Source organism: Rattus norvegicus, chromosome 17, assembly GCF_021556685.1.
Source record: "Rattus norvegicus strain SHRSP/BbbUtx chromosome 17, alternate assembly SHRSP_T2T, whole genome shotgun sequence".
Taxonomy (NCBI): domain Eukaryota; kingdom Metazoa; phylum Chordata; class Mammalia; order Rodentia; family Muridae; genus Rattus; species Rattus norvegicus.
Window position 1 is genome coordinate 28,419,475 of NC_141550.1, and position 21,693 is coordinate 28,441,167.

The 21,693-nt window shown below is 39.4% G+C and overlaps 1 protein-coding gene across 50 annotated transcripts in view; it reads right to left on the bottom strand.

Annotated features, from left to right (window-relative positions):
- Positions 1 to 21,693, bottom strand: part of Fars2 (phenylalanyl-tRNA synthetase 2, mitochondrial) — a 434,171-nt gene that overhangs the window by 190,344 nt on the left and 222,134 nt on the right. For 30 of the 50 annotated variants that reach the window (XM_087590573.1, XM_087590567.1, XM_087590580.1 and 27 more), the window contains 1 exon segment: positions 9,581 to 9,741. In XM_087590573.1, the coding sequence (XP_087446699.1) occupies positions 9,581 to 9,741 (161 nt within the window). 50 annotated transcript variants of the gene reach the window in all.

The window sequence follows — 21,693 nt, forward strand, 5'->3', positions numbered from 1 at the left end:
TCTCCATATTGGTTTTAGAATTTGGTTTCTGGATTTTTTTTTTTTAACAAAGATTCTCTTTTAAGTGCATTCATTCTATGAAGAAAAGTCCGAGGCAACCCTAGACACCGTCTTTAGACATGAACCATGTGCAGCAATAACGAGAACGGTAAGCATGGTGATGAAGCAGGTGGTGACATCAGTCAGCAGAGCACAACAGTGTCACCTGGAAGGCAAAGGACTGAATTCCTCAGTTGCTCCTCTCCATGTGGCACAGACTGAAAGGAAGAGCTACGGAGACAAGAGGACGGCCATCTTCCAGGTCTACAGGGCTCTGAGCAAATCACAGGGATATATATTTGTCTACAATGTTTCATCGTTTTCGAAAAGGAATGGGAAGAAATAGTATTAAGTCTGGAACTGCAGGGAGGCTGGGGCTCGCACGGTGGCAAGCCTGCCTCTCAAGGGCTACCTCCTCATACTCACTACACTGGAGCAGCAAGTTACATCTCAGAATTATTATACATCTCACAGAGAAACCCTTGAGAAAATAAATTCTTCCCATTCCCTGAAAGGGTACTTTTGATTCATTAATTATCCAAGTGATAGGAGAAATAATTAAGCCATCCGCTATATAAATTAGTGGTTTCTTTAGCCAAATTCTTAATTTTTTAGCTCATCAGATTACACATAAAATATGTCAATATAACTGCACAGTTTGAAAAGCTGTGCCACAATTTACTTGTGAAGTCATTGTCATTTCTCCATTTTAATGACATCTTTTAAGTCCTACCATCGCAGATGAATCTAAATTCCCTGCTTATCCTCTGTGCACGAGGGCAGGACATGCTTCTGACTGAATAATCGGGGAGACCTGCATGTTCTTATAAACCAAGAAATAAAGACACTTTAAACTACATTTACCTTCTCTGCTAGTTATTCTTATAGGCAAATTAATCTAATTTGGTGTCAGCTCATTAATATAAACTTTGGATGTTCTTTTGCAACTCATGGATCAACATTTTTAGATTTTTCAAAACTCTGAAAGTTGAATTCCTAGGCGGAATGACCTTTTTTCTTTGGGGCTAATATAGTTGTTTTAGTGTAAGACTCTAGGATGACTCTTAGTTTAAACAGAAAACAATGCTCCTAAACCACAAACAGCATGTTTGTTCTGTGAAAGTGACGTTTATTCTAGACTAAAGGAAATCTCTGTTGAAGCAGATGATTCCAGGCTCTAGTCAGAGAGAATGATTTGAGGCAGAATAATATTATAAGAAGTTTATCATTCTATTTCATAAATGACTATTAAAAATGGGGTCAGTACTGAGCAGTATCTTTTTGGATACAGTCTGATCCTGTGCACCTGGTGCTGTTGATTCTACAGTTCTACAGTGTAAGCTCTGCAGACAAGAGCACAGTCTAGATATAACAGATAGCAAGTGGGACTTCTAGACCACTGTAGCTACCTTGAGATGTGAGGAAAGTCAGGTGAAGACCCCTGGCAGTCCTTTCCTCATATTCAAAAAATAAGGGGGGGGGGGTGATTAAAAGTGTGCATTTCCTCTTGTTGTCTGTGGTAACTGGTAATGCTTCTGTGCCATCTTTCAGGCTTGAGGGACAACTGTGAGCAAACCCATTCAGGGTTCTGGAGTGCAGGTGTCCATGCAGTTTCGTTGTTACTGTTCTTAGCTATACCATTTCCAAACTGGGTCTTCTCTCAGTGAAGCCTTCCTAAGACTACTCTGATCCTTCTTTATACAATAATTTATTCCCATATCACACCTAGGAAAAAAAAAACCATAAGCCCATCCATTACCACTTAAATGGCACATTGTTTCTAAGTCAGCTCCTGCCTACTCTGATAAATCTTTCTAAAATTCTGCTATCAATTATTAGTATCCAGTTTAGATGATTCTGTATGGCAAATCATTCCTTCTCTTCTCTCAGTAATAGAAATAAAAGCCCGCAGCTGATCTGAACAGATAATTCTTAATGCTGCCCATTGGTCAATTTTTTTTTTCTTTTCTTTTTTTCGGAGCTGGGGACCGAACCCAGGGCCTTGCGCTTGCTAGGCAAGCGCTCTACCTCTGAGCTAAATCCCCAACCCCCCCCCCCCCCCATTGGTCAATTTTATAGATGGTGGCAAGATTTAATGTCTAACATTGTCTACCCACAGGAAGCATCTGTATTTTATTAATAGCTAAAAAAATTACAGCCAGGGGTGCCCATACCTGCTTGAGGAGGCTGTAAGTAGTTCATGGTCACGAGGGGAGGGACAAGTGTTTTCTACAGCGGTGTAGCCACTGGTAAATTGCTTGTGCCACCATGAATACCTTCCCACCCATGTCCTCCTTAGTAATCCAATCAAACTCCTTAGCTTATCCCAATAAACATGAAAGTAGGAGGGCAAGGTGAGAAAAGAAAGGGAATCAACAAGAATGGGAGAAAAACAGGAGAAGGCAATGAATGCGTGTGTGCAATAAAAAGATAAAATATATTCACATAGAATATAACTTGGCCACCACACACGGATAAATATCACTAAACACACAGTTTTTCAACCAGAACTATCAAAAAAAAAAAACTCATAGTAGATAATACTGAGGTGTGTGTGTGTGTGTGTGTGTGTGTGTGTGTGTGTGTGTTCTAAAGGTTTTTTATGCAACTCTATAAAGATTCAAAAATGTGAAGCTGAAAAGACAGCTCAGCAGTTAAAATCATTTGTTTTTCTTGCAGAGGACCCAGGTTTAATTCCTAACACACATATGGCAACTTACAACGATCTGTAATTTCCGTTCCAAAGGTTATGGTACCATCTTCTGGCCTCCAAGGGCCATGGGCCATGTGTACACCCACGGAGGTAAAACACCCATATACATAAAGTAAAATAAATTTGATGAACAAAGGGTCTGGGTAGACAGAAAATGCATGTCCTGGCCTAATCCTAGATGTTGGGAAAGAACAGGTATAAGTTTGGGTGTGGGATCTGGGCTCTATTTAATGATGGGGAGGATGCTACAGGCTTAGGCAGAAGGAGGACTCACCAGGCTGATTCAGTGCGAGCATGCCAGCATGTATGGACCCGGAGGGCAGCTATGGTGTGAGGAATGACAGGACAAGGTCTTGTGAAGACAGCTGGGTAGGTCCAGAACTAGTGAGGTCATGCATCCTAAAGGAGAACCTACTAACAACAGTTTACTGCACCAGCAGAATTCCTAACTGCATTCTCAATTCTTATACCCACAGATAACTATGACTCTCACTTACAGTCATTAAAGGACCTTCTCTGTGCAGTAGATGGAGATCATAACAGAAACCCACAGCTGGTTAAAATGCAGAGAACAACCACTCGTGGGGTATATAGCCCCAGTGAAACATCTAGAACAAGACTGTTAAACCTAAGCCTATGGGGACATCTCGGACAAGAAGGTGGGAAGACTTTAAGAGTCAGAGGACAAGGAACTCAGCTGTGACATTGTGTCTTCTAGATATGACAGGGAAGCTTCCCCCATATCTCAGCAACATGGCTGCCTACACTAGACCTGAGCAATGGCAACACCAATCCAAGGGAAGATTCCAAGCTAATGTGGAAGAGGGGAATCTCAGGTGGCCTCATCTGCAGACAAAGAACTACAGGCAATAGTGGCTGCTGAGAGAGCTCTGTCTTCAGGAATGAGCCTCTGATACCTTTCCCATACCAGGTGGTCAGCCCAGAAATCATATCCACAAGAGCAACATTAACAGACACAGCAGGTTGTATTTATAAGCATAAAATAATAGTAAAGAAAAAAAGGCTACAGATTTGAGAGGGGTTGGAGGGAAGAAAGGGAAGAGGGGAACAAATAGAAATAGAAACCCTTGCCACCATGAGAAAGAATGGTCCCCAGCTGTGCCTGTTCCTGCTGCTGCAACACCTGTGAGCCAATGACGCTTACTCAACGCACACAGAGCTGTCTTCCCATCTTCCTTTGTATTCCTGTGGCCCTTTCTTCTTGGAAGAACCATCTCTTTTCCAGAAACAGCAACAACAAACCAAAAACAAACAAACAAAAAAAAACCCTTTAATTTTGATTAAGAAGAAAAAATGCATATATACTATACACAGTAAAAAGAAGTGTCACTGCAATACACTGAAACTCTTGAGATTCTCACGGTCATGTGACGTAGCAGGTGGAAGTACTATGGAGGAGAAGGTACTTCCTACTTTAAGTCTCTACCAGCCACTGCTTATGATAATGACAGGCCTGTGTGTACGTCCACCTCAGCTCCGTTATCTGACATGCCTCAATAAATGTTTCTTCCTGTAGGCCAGACACATCTTGGAGTTGAGAGCTAAGAATTTCACCCTAGTGTCTCTATGTCTACTAGTACCATGTACAGATAAAAATAGAGCTTACTGAAAATTAACAGCTGTGTAGCTTGGCTTAAAATTCTCGCTGTCACTGAGTAGTAAGTAGAGTTATTATGGCGGTTGCAAGCCTCACTTTCATGTCTATAGACAACATCCATAGTATCCACCAAATCCATTGGCTGCAGCATAGGTGTAAGAGGTAAAGTATTAATTCATGGTTTCCATACAGGATTCAGTAAGTGCCAAGTGTTCTAGGGTTTTAAGATAACCATGTACAGGACTGGGGAGATGGCTCAGCAGGTAAAAGTGATTGTAACCCAAGCTGACAGCCTGAGTTGGAATCCAAGAACCCACAGTGGGAAGAAAGAAGAGACTCTCAAAAGTTGTCCTTTTGACTCCACCTACACAGCACAGCAAGTGTTTTCTCTCTCTCTCTCTCTCTCTCTCTCTCTCTCTCTCTCTCTCTCTCTGTGTGTGTGTCTCTGTCTCTCTCTGTCTTTGTCTCTCTCTCTCTCTCTTTCTCTCTCTCTCTCACACACACACACACAGACAGACAGACAAATAATAAAGATTTTATGATCACATGCAGAGGAATTACTGAATTATGCCTACTCAACAGTATAGATACTTAGGGGAAAGAGCCAATATACAATGCACCCTTTTAAAACCTCCAGTCCTCACATAATAGCTGATGATTGCTGCCTTAAGAAGGCACAGAGAAACTGAGTTTCACTGGGCAACTGGGCATAGCTGACTTCCCCCAAGACTGTGTGGATACCATAAACCAACACAGCTCCCACCTGCTGATGCCGGAATCCCAAATCCTTTGTCTATTTATTTTTTAAAATTCTTATTTCATTATCTCTAGTTGATATTCATTCTGATCTAAGAACTAACATGTCTTCACTTTCAGCATAAAGATAAAGGAGAAATACAAGTACCAATAAAGGAGAGGAAGGAACGGGGAGGAGAGGCGAGGACAGGGAAAGAAGCAATCTTCTGTAGTTCATTAAAAATTTAAAGAGAGTAAAACTAACTGCAATTCTTAAAAACTTAAAAAATTAGGGCAAGAAGAAAGGTTTACAGATCTGCTTATAAAAGAGTAATGCTAAATTCATAAGGAGAATGTAAAGAAGAAGAAGCCTCAGAACCAGGCTGGAAGGTCTGACCTCATTGAGCAGGTGAGGCCTCTGTTGCCATTCAGAGTGTGTGGACTCAGCATAGCAACAACATACAGGTAGGAAGAAATCCAACCTCCCAGGCCCTACACGGAAGCTATGTTTATCAGGATCCACAGGTGACTTGTTTGGATATTAAGGTTTGACAATCATTAATAAGTGTTGTTTGTGTTTAGATTCATAATGGAGGTTAATAAACCTGGTAGTTTATATATTTACATACAGGTACAATATGCTTTGAATATGAATAATCTATCCATGAGTTTTAAGTCAATTAAGCTTAAAAAATAACCTGCTGAAGTCCTAACTGAGTAATACACTAGGGCAAGGCTGATACTGAAGTGTGGGGGGATATCAGTTTTTAACTCACAGGCTTGTTGAAGAGGTTAAAGCAGTAACACCTTCTCAGTGATGTCACAGGGCAAGGCCAAAGGGAGCATTACCCAGGTTTAGGAATAGCATAGTAAAGAGACAGTGAAGCCAAACTTCAAAGACCCCTCATCTGGCAGAAAAGGAAACAGCCACAATTGCTAAATAATTGGTAAACTACTATGGACAGACATGTGATTAATAATAGTTAAGCAAGCTATGTAAATAAAATGCATGACGTATTAATACTGCATACGACTAAATATTGATCTCAGAGTTGTAGATTGTTTCAAAAAACTTGAAGGAAATATACAGGCTGATTAACTGTGCACTCAATTTAGGGCACTAATAACGCACTTGAAACTTCCTGGGAGTTCAGAAAAACATCCCACAATGGTACATGCACTTGCATGGCAGCACATGGAGCCCTGGTGCAGAGCAAGAGAACACTTGCATGACAAAGCATCCGCAATGTCTGTCTACTTATCGAAAGCATTATTGGGGGGGGGGGGCAAAGAGAACTGTCATGTGCAAATCTTTGATCAAAGTATGCATGTTGAATACCAAAAATTAAAATGTCATAAGTCAAGTTTACTCCTTACTAAATCTAAGAAATGGTTCTCGAAGTGTTACAAGAGTCTCCTAGATAAGGCCTCAGGGTGCTCTAAATCAGAGACTGCCCTTGCAGCCAGAACACCCTCATAGCCAAGAGCTAATTTACAAGACTGTGGAGATGCAGAGGCTACAACTACTGAGGCCAAGAGAGCCTGGGGCATATGTTAGGAGGGCCCAAGGGAAGATAAAGAAGACAGATCTCTCCCAACACAAGATTCTAGAAGTTCATGGCCAGAGAAGTCATAAGCCACACGATCACCGCTGCAGGATTTTCTTAACAAGTCTGCTCTTCTGGTCAGCGGAGTGCTCTCTAGGATCATAGACAGCTGTGACAAGAGGCTCCCAGTTCCTTCTAAGGGACATAAACATGGCAACTGTATGAAAATAGTAAGAAGTGCTACTAACAGAACTAGACTAGCTGATGGCAAGCAACGTTATTTGAAAAGGAGAGAGACAGGCAAAATATGCTACCTGAAAGGCATCTAGACCGCTAGAACTTGTGAATATGGTCCTATGCCGAGACAGATGTACCAAGATCTTTACAAAGGGATCTAAGAAAGGTCTGGAGAGGCTGGGCATGGTGGTGCATCACTTGGAAGGACAGCCTGGTCTATACTGCCACTTCAAGGCAAGGAAGGTCAACATAGTTAGATCTTTCTCAAGCAAAACAAAACAAACGAACAAAAAATCAGATAAATGTCTTGGGGTAGGGAACGTATCCTGAACTGTTAGTAGCAGTATTAAATCATGAGTCCTTATAAGGAGGGGGCAAAATTTCAGAGAAAATGATCAGATTTCAGGAGGTAAAAAGGCCATGTGGTTTGTAGTCCTATTAGGGGTCTGGAGAGCTGGCAAAAATACAGAAGCAGACTGCCCCCTAGAAACCCCTAAGGAACCATACCTACTTCCGCCTTGACTCCAAAGTGCCAGACCACCCCCGTAAATGAGACAACTCCATGTTTTACGCCTCCAACTTTGTAGTCATGTATCAAGGCAACAAGAGAAATTGATACATACTTTGGAATTCTGAAGCAAGGTTGTATTTATAACAAACACCTCAAAGTGGACAAGTGGTCTTGGGGTTAGTTATTGAGTGAAGAAACTAATGGGTCATGGCACGGCTTTCAGAGGCTACACTGCAGTCAGGAAGGAAGTCAGGCAGAACCAGCGCAGAACCTGAAGGTACGAACCAAAGCAGAAAGCATGGAGGGTTGGTGCTTCCTGACTTGCACAGCCGGCATTCTTGTACGCACAGGACTACTCACTCTGAGATAGCACTGCCCACAGTGATAGGACCCTTACACACCAACCATTGATTTAAAATAAAAAGAAGCCCTACTGATATGCCCTACAGGCTAATCTTATAGAGATGTTTTCTCAAGTTTTATTCTTTCTTTCCAGATTTCTTTAGATTTGCATCAAGCTGACAAACATTGTATATATGTACAAAACATACATATACATGGAGAGAGAATGTGTGTGTGTTTAAATAGAGTTATACTCTTAAGAGAACAACAATGTCCCGTATAGACACTATAGGCTAGTAAATTGAAAGCCCAATGGCCGGAATGGGTTACCCCTTTTGGAATTGTTGGCCAGTAATGTCCCACAGACCTTCATACATTACAGGTGTTTGCTGTTGCTCTTGGTTACATTCCAAGTCTTATCGCTAAAGATATACCGATCTATATAGAGTAATAGAATATGGAGAAATCAGACTACTACATATCTGGAAATTTATCCCTAATGACCGGCTTCCATAGTGTTAGTATTATGCACATTAGTAAATGGAAACAAGCTACCAGTAGTCTTTCTCAGATATGAAACCTGGGAGCTACAATAACAACCTGATTGTCTGGCTATGCCCACTGGTGCTATAGTGGCATGAATGCCATAGGAGCAACCAACAAATGGCCTGCTCTACAAGGTGGAAGCCATATGTCGCATCATTATAAGGGCTAAAATCCTATGGTTTGACAGAACACAGGGCCTATGGAACATTACTTGCTATTTCTCCAATACCAGGACATGATATTAAAACAACTCATTGACTTACCATTATATGTACATATTAGTATATTTCGCAAACCTCATGAGAGAATCCCCACCCCCAGATAGTGACCTACAACTGGTCCAGGAGAAGAGAATAATAGACTGTAGGGTGCTCAGACTAAAATGAGACATCTATAACTCGTTCTTTCCTTCTAAGTATCAGAGGATCATTGCAAATTAGTGAAAACATTGTAAAAGCCACAGGTGGTGGCTAACTACAACAAAACAATGCTTTCCAGACACAACAGGACAGTTGCACTGTCCCAAGACCAGTGCACTGTCAGGCCAGATGAAATTCCAAGTATAAGGAGGGAAAGTGATTTTGAATTCCCTAGAAGAGAAGCTATTGGTAAAGAGCTGCTGGAGGAGAGTTAGCTTTCTTTAAAGGTGTGGTGCCCGGTAGATGGAATACACACACCCCAGTGAACGCCTGCAAACCCAACACTAATGGAACTGTCTCGTTTTATTTATGTTTTATTTTCTTAAGTAGGTCACAAAATTGGATGGGTATGGGATGGGTAGTGGATATGGGAGGAATTGGGAGAGAAGATGAATATGATCAAATACAATGCATCAAATTATTTAAGAATTAGTAAAAACATGAATTAAATCTAATTTAAAATGGAGGGTTTATTTTGGTTTAAATATCCAGGGATTAGCCCACTATGGCAGGGACAGCAGAAGAAGCAGAAGACAGTTGGTCCTAATTTGTCCAAGGCTAGCAAGGGAGAGTATGGGTAGTTATGCACAGTTACTTCTCCTTTTAATTGAGGCAGACAACTGCAGCTCTGCGAATGGCACTGTCCACATTTAGGGTGGGTGCTTTATCTTGATTTACTTAATCCAGATAATTCCTTAAAGAAATGCTCAAATATTTGTTTCTGTGGTGACTTTAAATCCCATCAAGCTGACTATCAAATTAGCTGATTTTAAAATATTATTTAAAAATTCAACAGTTTTAAAGTAGGAGAACGTCTTAGATTTTAATGACCTTATATATTGACAACATCCTAATTCTTATAAGCGATCCTACCTGAAACTTGACGCTTTGATTGATGTCTGATAGGCGGAACTGCTTCAGGAAGCGCTCATCCTCACTCCAGAAAAGGCGGATGTCCGGGATGTCGTAGAGGACCATAGCCAGTCTCTCTAATCCCAGGCCAAAAGCCCAGCCGATCCGATCCTGAGCACCAGCTATGATCAGAAACAAAGCAAAAATGTCTGTTTAGGAGCATTGAGATCACACTGATGCCTGGTGCTCTCTGAAGACTGGCAGTGCTGAATGGTGCCTCCTAGTGGCAGGGATGAAGAGTGCTATGGACTCATCCAAGACAATGTCCATTTTACCCTTTTCTTTCTTTTTATAATTCTTATATCCCCTATGGAAGTTTTGTGGAATCATACCACCCAGGCAGTGTCATTGATGCCTCAATAAAGTCCAAAGGGAGGTTTGCAAAGGGAGGTTTGTTCATCTTCTCATTTGGGTTGATGCCAGAGGTCAACATCAGGTACCTTCTCAGTTCCTTTTGTTATCTTATTTTTTAAAGATTTGTTTATGCTTATTCTTATTTTATGTGTATGGTTGTTTTGCTTGCATTTGCATTTGGATTTGATGTGCACTATATATGTGCAATGCTCACAGAGGCCAACGGCGTCTGCCTGTATGTTCATGGGTGAACCATATGTATGCAGTTCCCTCAGAAGCCAAAAGATGGCAATAGAGCCTCTCGATTGCCTCTGGTGCAACAGATGCTCTTGAGCTGCCAGATGGGTGGTGGGGACTGAACCTGGGCCCTCTGCACGAATGAAAAAAAAAAATCATTGCTAACCTCCATATCTTATTCTTGAGATAGGGTTTCTTAATGAACCTGAAACTCCCTGATTCGTGAGACTGGCTGGCCACCAAGCCCCATAGACCCTCTGCTCTTTGTCTTCCCAGATCAGGATTATAGGCATTCACTGCCGACTGGAGTTTCATTAGGTCTGGATCCACACTCAGGTCCTCATGCTTGCACAGCAAGTACTTTACCTACGGAGTCGCAACCCCAGCTCCAAGTCCATGGCTTGGCTCCCACCCCTGCATTAAGATTTTCTACAATCTGTGTTTGCTCTGATTCAAACATTAGTTCCCTGCGTGCAGACCACTTAAGAGAAAGGAAGATAAGATCTCTCCCAAAGTGGCTTGCCAAACAGAGATGCGTCTTCAACATGCGCCACAGCAGATTGCAGACAGTAAGAAAACAGTATCCGGCTATTAAGATAGGGCCCGCAACTCTAAATCAGAGGCTGTCACCAACTGATAATCACTGGCAAATGAAAGTCTAGTTTTCTCCAAGGGAGGCTCGGGGAAATGAACTCCTCTGAAGGTTAGACTGCATGGCAGCAGTAGATGCCAACAGAAAATGAACTCAATGCCATCCTGGAGGTTCCTTATAAAATGGCTGTTTCTTCTTCTCCTTTTGTTAATGCGCTCTCTCTCTCTCTCTCTCTCTCTCTCTCTCTCTCTCTCTCTCTCTCTCTCCCTCTCCTACAGGTCCATGGTATATGAATTATAGCTTCTGGTTTTGTGTTTTTAAGGGACTCTTAAGTGTGCCAGCAAGTGGGTCTCTACACCTTTATCTGTTTCCTCTTCCTTTAATGAGGCTCTTCTGTGCTTGGTTGTCTGTTTTGTCCTATTCTGGTGTGCCTGTCTTTGTTTTATCATTATGTTATATTATGTTATGTTATATTATATTATGTTATGTTATATTATGTTATATTATATTATGTTATATTATGTTATATTATGTTGTTATATTATATTATATTATGTTATATTATGTTATGTTATATTATATTATGTTATATTATGTTATATTATATTATATTATGTTATATTATATTATGTTATGTTATATTATATTATATTATGTTATATTATGTTATGTTATATTATGTTATGTTATATTATATTATATTATGTTATGTTATATTATGTTATATTATATTATGTTATATTATATTATGTTATATTATATTATGTTATATTATATTATATTATATTATGTTATATTATATTATGTTATATTATGTTATGTTATATTATGTTATGTTATATTATATTATATTATGTTATATTATATTATGTTATATTATATTATATTATATTATGTTATATTATGTTATGTTATATTATATTATATTATATTATGTTATGTTATATTATATTATGTTATGTTATATTATATTATGTTATATTATATTATGTTATATTATGTTATGTTATATTATGTTATATTATGTTATATTATATTATATTATGTTATATTATATTATATTATGTTATATTATGTTATGTTATATTATATTATATTATGTTATATTATATTATGTTATATTATATTATGTTATATTATATTATGTTATATTATATTATATTATATTATGTTATATTATGTTATGTTATATTATATTATATTATGTTATACTATGTTATATTATATTATGTTATATTATATTATGTTATGTTATGTTATATTATATTATGTTATATTATATTATGTTATATTATGTTATGTTATATTATGTTATATTATATTATGTTATATTATATTATATTATATTATATTATGTTATGTTATATTATGTTATATTATATCATTATGTTATGTTATATTATGTTATATTATATTATATTATGTTATATTATATTATATTATGTTATATTATGTTATATTATATTGTTATATTATGTTATATTATATTATGTTATATTATATTATATTATGTTATGTTATATTATGTTATGTTATGTTATGTTATATCCTTGTTAGAGGCCCGCCTGTTTTCTGAGACATGGGGGTAGATTTGGATGAGATGGAAGGCAGGAGAACTGGGAGGAGTGGAGGGAAGGGAACATGCAACTAAAATATGTTATATGAGAAAAAATTCAGTTAAAAACCCTTCACCTTTTTAAAAATTCCATTTTTATTCTTCTCAAGTTATCTCAAGAATGTGGGAAGAAATGTATATTCGTTCAGCAGCGTTTATTCCAAAGGTAAAGGGTCCTGTCCAGATACAGTATGACACAGACATGAACTTTAAGACTGTATTTCACATATATAGGGCAGAATAAAAAGTGATACAAAGCACGATGTGGAGGAAGGCAGGGGAGTCATTTGTACAGCTAGAAGAGCTCACATAAAGAGCTCATGAAAGAAACACCATTCTAATTGGACACCAATGACGCACAGGGTTCTATGGTAGTTAAGGGTGGCTCAAGACCCCCAACTCATGTGCAAGTCCTCAAGAAAGTCCTCCCTGCATATGGTGAGGCCCCATAAAGGATGAGATTTCACTGCCATGATTAGCCCATTTTAGCTAAGATTCCATTTTCACTAAGTAAAAAGAATGGACTTTGCTGGCCATAAGCAACCATTTGGTCTTAAGATGCCTTTGGGAGCTGTGAGAGGAAAAGAGAACCTTATAACCCTGTGGAACATTTACTCCCTGAGTACCCCAGTGTGCTGAGAAGTGGCTTGTAAGCCCCAGATGACCTTTATGCCAGAGCTAGTCCAGCATGTTCATTCCCATCGCTATTCTGGTGAAAAGGCTGGTAGAGGGGCTGGAGAGGTAGCTACTGGTTAACAGCTTGTACTTAATCTCAATGAGGATTGGAGTTTGACTCCCAGCACCCATATCAGATAACTTACAACACTTATTACTCCAACTTTAAGATCTGACAAATCTTGCTTCACCAGGAATCTGCAGACAATCCCCCCCACCCCGCCCCAAACACACATGCACTTTTCAAAAAAATATAAAAGCTTGCTTATGTTATGACAATCAATCACCATGGAAGTTTTCAAAAAGAGCACTATTTGCTTCTTAAGCTCTAACAAATTTCACCACTATAACACTTTGTTTTGGTTCCATTTATATGAAATTTGATCCCATTTTATTTGGAATACACTCAGCATTATCATGGTTCATGAAGCTATTAAGGCGATCTTATAGCCTTATAAACAGAGAAGGCTTCCTCCAGAACAACTGGCCTGTTTTTCTTAACTTTGAGGATGTTGTGCATCACACAATTAGTCATAAAAATTCATTTTTTATTTTGGCTCTGTGGAAACTTAGAGACTCAGCAACTGAAAAAATTCCCAGGGTTTAAAATCTATGTAACTCCTACCCCAGTTTTATTTTAATGTCCTGATTTCTACTCTGTACTGATTATTTCAACGACTTATTTTACCCTCTTCTATGTATTATATACAGTGCTTCAAATTCTTTGTGGAAGAGTGCAAGCCATAAATAAACAAAACTGAAAACCACTGTCAGGTGAAGTGGGAATAATCTTCAGCTTTCTGAATTACAATGAATGAATGGCAGGTGTTCAAGGTGACACAGAGCTTACAGAAGTACCTCCCCCTCATTCTAGAACCATAGACTCCAGGAAGGCAGAGTGACCAGAATGTAAATAGGAATCCTTGCCAACAGAACCCCCGTGATGAGAGGCACCCTGCACTCTAATGGCTGCCATTAGCATTGACTGAACATTTTGTGATACAAAGTTCACGTTTTCACTGTTGCTGAACATCTTCATAATAAGTCATTCACTACCCAGAAGGAGAAGAATGAGTAAGAGTGCAGGGACCAGAGAGTTAAGAAAGGAGAGAAGATACTATCGCTGTGAAAAATAGAGAAAGAATTGATCTTATAGTCTTAGATGACTTAACCCACGTATGTGCCTATGAGAAGCCTGGTCCTTCAGGCCGCATCTCCACAGCTACTGAGGACAGAGAGAACTAGCCAGTGCCCATTAGAAGATGTGATTTCAGGAGTTGGTTTTCCCGAGATTGAAAGATAAAAACAGAGATTATAAAACTAAAGATAACATTTAAAGTAAATAAAATTCCAGGGAAAGGGAGACTAGTAAAAGCACACAGACCAACATCCCCACTCAACACTGGGAGGTTGGTCTCTTCTTTCCCCAGAAGGAAAAAAGTACTTTAGTCCTCCATTTATAATACACAGTCAATGGCCTGATTAGAATAAACCTTCATTAGGAATATAATTTAGGTCTAAAGAAATGGCTCAGTGGGGCTGGTGATTTTCTAGAGGATCTGAATTTGGATCTCAGGAGCCACTCCCAGCAGCTCACACCGTCTAACTACAGTGCAAGGAGATCCAATGGCCTCTTCTGCATCTATGGGCACCTACACTCATATGCATGCAGCAGCCACATAGTCACATGCATACACAGAAATAGAAGCAAATGTTTCAAAATCTATAATAACCAAAGCTCCATTGTTCTCTTTCTCCTCTTCTTCTCTCTCCTCTCTCGCTCTTTCCCTCTCTGCAGTGTGCATTCTTGACTATTATAAAAAGTAAAGGAATTCCCAGAAGACAATTTTTTTCAGCGGTTATAATACGAGAGTGAAAATTCATTAAAACTAAAGATAATAGAGTTTTAAAGTAAAATAAAATTTCAGAGGGGCATGCTAGAAAAAAATTGCAGACCAATATCCCATATGAACACAGATGCATAAATCCTCAACAAATTACTAGCAAGCCAAACTCAGCAGCATATTAAAAGGATTATACACTATGATCAAATGGGATTTGTGCAGGAATGCATGCAAGGGTAGTTCAAAATGTAAGACCCAATCAGTGTGATATAGCAAGCTGGTAGAAACAGGAGGAACATACACCATTATCCTAATTAATGCCAAAAAGCATCTGATAAAACACAACATTCTTTCATGATTAAGTAAATTTTTAATAATTAGGACACAATGGAATTTCCTCAACATGAAGAAGATTATGTGTGAATAACTCGTAGCTAACATCATACTTAATGTTGAAGAACTGACAGGGATGCTCACTTCCCCACTTCTATCCACAGGGTACTGACAGTCTAAATAGAATAATGGGAGAAGAACAAGAAATAAAAAACATCCAAATTACAAACTATAATTATCTCTATCTATAGATGACACAATTTTTTGTATAGAAAACTTTAATGAGTCTATGAAAAAATATGAACTTGTAATTTCAACAAAGCTGTATAATATATAGTCAAAATTTCAAAAATCAATTACATGTCCAAATGTTAATAATAAACAACCTGAAAAATTAAATAAAATCCCCCTTTATTTATAAGAGCATCAGGAAGAGCAAAGTACTTACAGTTTAGCAACAACTGCCTTTACTAGCTGAGCCATCGTGTCTGTACCCTACCTTACACTTTATTGAAACAGAAAGTAGATTTGAAATCTAAATTTAATAGTAAAAAGTTAAAAATTCTTAAAAACTATATGGGGAAAGTAATTGTCTCCTACCTCCAAATGTATAGAGAACCAAAGAAAGAAACTGACTTTCATCAATATCTAGATTATTTTGTACATGAAACCATAACCTAAAGCATGGCAACAAAGGCTTGCCACGGGTTGACAAAGGCTGGCCCTTCAGGTAAAAAGGAATACCCTCAAGGCAATCACAAACAACCCTACTGAACACCTCCCATATACATGTGGTGAACACAGTAAGCTACTCAACATCATTAGTAATTAGGAAACTGCTTCACACATACTGCTTCACAAATACAATAATAAAGACAAAAAGTATATTGAGTGGCTCCTAAGAAGTTACTGAGTTAGGGTTTGAGGGTAACAGCTTAGACATGCAGCAGTCATTTAATGTGCACAATGCCTGGGTTCAAATTTAACGTAGGTTCATAATATGCTGGAGTAGTGCATTCTGTCTTCCTTCTCTTCATTTCTTGTTTCCTTCTCCCACTCGCCCAGTTGCATACTGGTGTTGGGTAGTATTGGTCAGAGCCAAATGGTGGAAATAGCTAATGTGCATTTCAATAAATGAAGAATTGAGTAGAATGCATGATTTTTTTTTCTTTCTTTTTTTTCGGAGCTGAGGACCGAACCCAGGGCCTTGCGCTTTCTAGGCAAGCGCTCTACCACTGAGCTAAATCCCCAACCCCGCATGATTTACATAGAATAGAATATGATTTGGCCCCCAAAATGTGCTGCTCTGAAACACTACAGAGCAAGCATGGATCTCGTCAGGAGAATGTTACACAAGGAAGCCAGGCACAAAATGTATGGTCTCTAGAGAAGACTCGCTCATGCAGACAGCAAGCTGACAATAGTAGTCACAGTATGGGAGAGGTGACAGGGAGGATTTGCTTAATGAACACAGAGCTAGTGACAGAGGAGATGAAACTACTGAAAACAGTGGTGACCTGTACAGTTCAAACAGGTTAACAAGGCAAATTTTATAAATTTACTACATAAAATATTATATATCATTGAATCAGAAATAATCTAATATTTGCTAACAGCTCTGAACTCTATGACATGGTTCACTTTAAAGAACTTAACTCAAACACTGATCTAAATAAATGCTCAATGAAATACAAACTATAGCAATAATGGGTAATATTCACTATTTAACAGCAACACTAGACACGAATTGTTAAGTCTCCTCCCGTGGTCTCTGGTCTCCAGGAACTTGGAAGGAAACAGGTACAGCCAACCATGATGCTGTTGAAGTGACATGGTACCCCACGGTCTCCTTCCACCTGTGCATGTCTCTGTTTGGATGGCCCTTTCTCAGTGTACCTCATGCGCATGGGCAAAAGTCTTCTTCAGCACATATGCTAACCCCTGCTGCAATCTGCTTCTGCAGAAATCACACCTCCCCAAATCCTTCCCACTGTCCCAACTTCTTACTTGTCACCAGACTTCTGAGACAACTTGGACAGCATCTTAGCCTCTTAGTCACTGATAAAGCTCCAGGAGAGTCCTGGGCATTTAGCGTATACCTCATGCTCAGTATGAATTTGCAGAGATAGCAGGACGCTGTGAAAGAAAGAAGTCTCAAAACTTTACTTTCTCTTTACTTGCTACAGAGAATTTCATATTTAACATGGAGCTTTCAGTAATTTCCCTTTGTTTTATATCTGCAAGTGATTTTATTGATCATATACACTTTGAGGTGACATTTTAACAGAAGTGACTTAATGTTTTTGTCTTATGAAAGGCATGGTCTCTTGTTAGCCAGGTTTGGTCAAAATAATTATAAAACCAAGTAATGTTTCTAAACTCTCAGTCTTCCTGTCTGTGTAAAGTACTTGGAATAAAGATGTGAGTTATCATGCCTGGATAGAAAGGCAGCCATGCTGCTGACTCCCAGCAACTGAGGCTCACAGATAACCTCAGATGCCACCCCAGAAGGATCATCACCCAGAGAATGGAGCACGAGGAAGAAGGGGATGTCTTCCTCATTTCCCCACTCTGTGGTATGGGCATGAGTGCAAGCTTCCTAAGGTCTAGCTCTTACTACTGTCCTGCTTTGCCTTCTTCCCCAGCAATTGGGTTGTAGAAAGCTAAACAATTATTTTCTTAGAAGGCACAGGCTAAAGGAAAATTACTACCTATTAAAATGAGTTTTTGTGCTATATTAAATATGTTTTTTCTTCATGTCAAAAGGGTTTGACTTCTGAAAATTCTTCAACTTTAGGAGACATATGCCCAAGACAACTGGTATACAAAACACTGAAACTTACCAATTAAGATGCATATATGTCATGGGATGCCACCAATTCCAGGATATTTCCCCCATACTGTTTGATTTAATGCCTCACAGTGAAGCCCCAGAACTGCCAGATTGGTATCAAGGCTTTACAGATGCTGGAACTCAAACTGATGGGCAAGTCAAATACATATCCACTGGCGGCTTTACCAGATTGATGTGGAAACACTGATGCATAGGGGCTGGCTGAGGTCTTTCCAAACACCGGAGAGCTGCATTCCGTCTGTGACCTTCTATTTTGGAAGTGCTTGTTTGCAAACTGACTTTGCCATAGTCCATGAAATCTCAAAAAATGACTTATAGAAAGAGGTACTCAGATATACTAGGAGAATTCTATGTTGGGTTTTGGCAACTCCAAAAATGGTCGACATGCAGATATAACCTGAACACACACATGGAACTCACCCCGCTCCCCCATGAGTTAACAGGATGAGTGCTTAGGCAGTGGTGCTGGATAAAAGCTTTTGCCTCCCTGGATCATTAGTTACGTTGACCATCACAGGAAGAGCAAGCAGCCATTGCCCAGAGAGACACTGTGTACACAGAAGCAGGCCTAGAAAGGCCTGTGCAGTGGCATCAACTCTGATTTGTCCTTTTCCTACCTAGGATGTGGTCCCTGGTCTCCTACTTTCAGCCACACTTTTTAAACTTTTCCTCTGGGACAGGCCACTAGATGATTGACTTCTCCAGTTGAGCATCAAAATCGATCTACTGCCAGAAAAATGTTTCTAGGTGTATACATCCTTGGCCCCACACATTCTGTCAATAAGTCCTTCCCATGATCCAAAGGCAGACTTTGCTTTTAAGTTTCCTGTGGTCTGGATCAGACAGTGCACCAGGTTCCACTGGCTATGAAGAGTTTTCGTACCATGCCCTGTACTGTGCACTCCTCACCATGCACAGATATCATTACCTTATCTCATGGAGCTCCCTGGGGCCCAGGCCCTTTCTTTAATGGGTCCAGGATTTGGTTTTCTGTACTTAAAGGAACAGAAGTTTCTAAAGTACATGTCAATCAACAGTACATAAAGTGAGTGCCAAAGACATTCCCCTTGGCAGGCATTCTTAGTTTCCCTGAGAGACATGCAACATAGACATTTTCATCTTTTTGATCCTTTAGGATTTAATCCAGGCATAACAGGAGCCTTCCCAGCAGCCAGCCAGCTCTGGACAGAGATACACTGGAAAGAGGTGGACCAACCCCCAGGGGCCAAACTTCCTTTTCAAATACCTGCTTTAGGAATAAACATGGCAATGGGCCCTAGATAGAATTCTGCTGGGATACTCACAGGCTAGAGTTTCACCTCAGGTAAAGGACCCTTTGGAACTCCTCGTTTCATTACCACAATAGCTGCGATCACTTGAGAGTACAGGGACTGCACAATGACTATAATGTACCAGCAAGAAATGCAGGCAAGCAACAATCTGGTTGCCGGAAACCAGTATACTGAGAAGAGAACAGGTAAATGCAGAGCCTTGTCCCTGCAAAAGAGCCTTGGATCTCCACATTAAATCCTTTCCGTCTTCAAATGGATGATGATGATCTGTGTGACTTGCTCTACTGTGAGCTACGGTTTTGTTGCTTGTTGAAAGACATATAAAAACTCAGGTGACGAGCAATAGGGAGAGGAATAGCAAAAGCTATTGAAGTGACAGGGCTTGATGGGGAGAAAGGTGATTTCAATGAATAGATTTCTTTCTTGAGATTTCCCCTTTGGACAGCAAATATCAAGTACCAGCTTTCATCTGAGTTTCAGGATGTCTTCTTTCAATAAAGTATCATCACTGTTGGGAGATGTGCAGAGCCAGGGCCTACGTCTCAATGACACCGGGCATGGAGCTTTGAGGAGTAATAATATGAACGCTGAGTGTAAATTGCAATGAAAGTGGATCAGGAAGCACTCCGGGAATTTGGAAAGAAAAAAAAAGGAGAGGAGAGAAAAGGAAAGGAAAGGAAGCAAAGAATACTACAGAGATTTATCACAAAAATACTAAGACTAATAAATATACCATTTGGTACTCCTAACAGGAAGCAACTTGAATCACATGGTGTCCAGAACACCCCAGGAAGACAACTTTGTGCTTTATTCAATATGCCCTACAACACAAAAGTACAGCCCCATACGAATATAAAGCCTTCCTCCCTGTGGAATGAAGTGGTAATATTATCTCATTCAGCTGTGCTTATCAACAAACTTCTATAAGGAAGGGGGCATGTAACCCCAGACCTTCATCATGTCTTCTACAAGAAGGTACCCCAAATCCAATGGGATCGACAGCAAAGGCATGCTGACTAGAAGTTAAAAGAACCCTCATATCATAAAAAACCATCCTACAATGGATAGAAGAACTGCAAAGGGGCTCATGTCCTTGGCACTATAGTCTGAGAACCAAAAACAGTATTTTGGGTTTCACCCTTAGAGCTTCACAGAGCTCACGTGCAACATTCACTCTACAGGTACACACCAAAGTATACAAGCTACAGAAATGAGCGCACACTCTAGAGACAGACATATAATCAAATCCCCTCAGCCAAAGAGGGTGGCAGTAGCCACATCAGCCATTACTTTATACATTCTATTTACTTGTTAGATTTACATGATATATTTGATTCCTAATGACAATAACAATATCAATTTATATTGGTACTTACTAACACATGTGTAAATATTCATTGCATATTATAGTAACCAGTTATGTCATCTGAGAGTCGCTGTATATAGCACGCTGTGTTAGCCATTGACATTTGTTTACTTTTAAAATAAGGGATGAAGGTTTCATATTGTATAACACTCTCAGCTAATTTGAAACCTACCTTCCATTTTTTGAGTCTCTGTCATTATCTCATAGCATTTTTCCCATTTAGTTGAGGACTACACATTATCCTTACACATCATGCACTGCCTCTGTTCATCTAAAAACACTCCTAGCTTACCTTGTGTTTTACATGATACTGACATGACTTGAATATCCAAGGTCAGCTGTTCCATACATTGTCCTGAACTTAGAATCACCTAGTACTTCTCTGTGACTAGATTCAGATTCTAGAATCCAGCAAAAACCTACAAATGACTCTGCTTTTCTTCCTTATGCATCAAACTGAGATTGTCTACCCTAGCCCCAGGCTAGTTGTTTCTAGCATTTAGTTTTCTGCATTAAAAAACAAAATTATTCCCACAACTTGTGGTTCGGGTCAGTTGATCCTGGGTTCTTCTGGTCCTCACTAGGTTTACTTAAGCACATGTGCAGGCTGGACTCATCACATGCTGCAGGAGGCTGCCTATTGCTGGGGATCTCTATTCCTCCCACGTCATCCAATAAGCCGGTTTGTGTGGACACACATATGGTTGCAGGGGTCTACTTGCATCAATGTTGGGTATGCAAACACACTGCCCTTTTTGCTGTTGACCTGATTGACTAAAGCCAGGAACAGGGTCAAGCCACATATGAGGAGTGGAAAAAGATTATCAACTTAGTCATTAGCAAGTCTGTGGGAGGACAAGCTACAGTATCTTAATATATAAAGTATATGTAAATGATTTATGCTAATCTTCA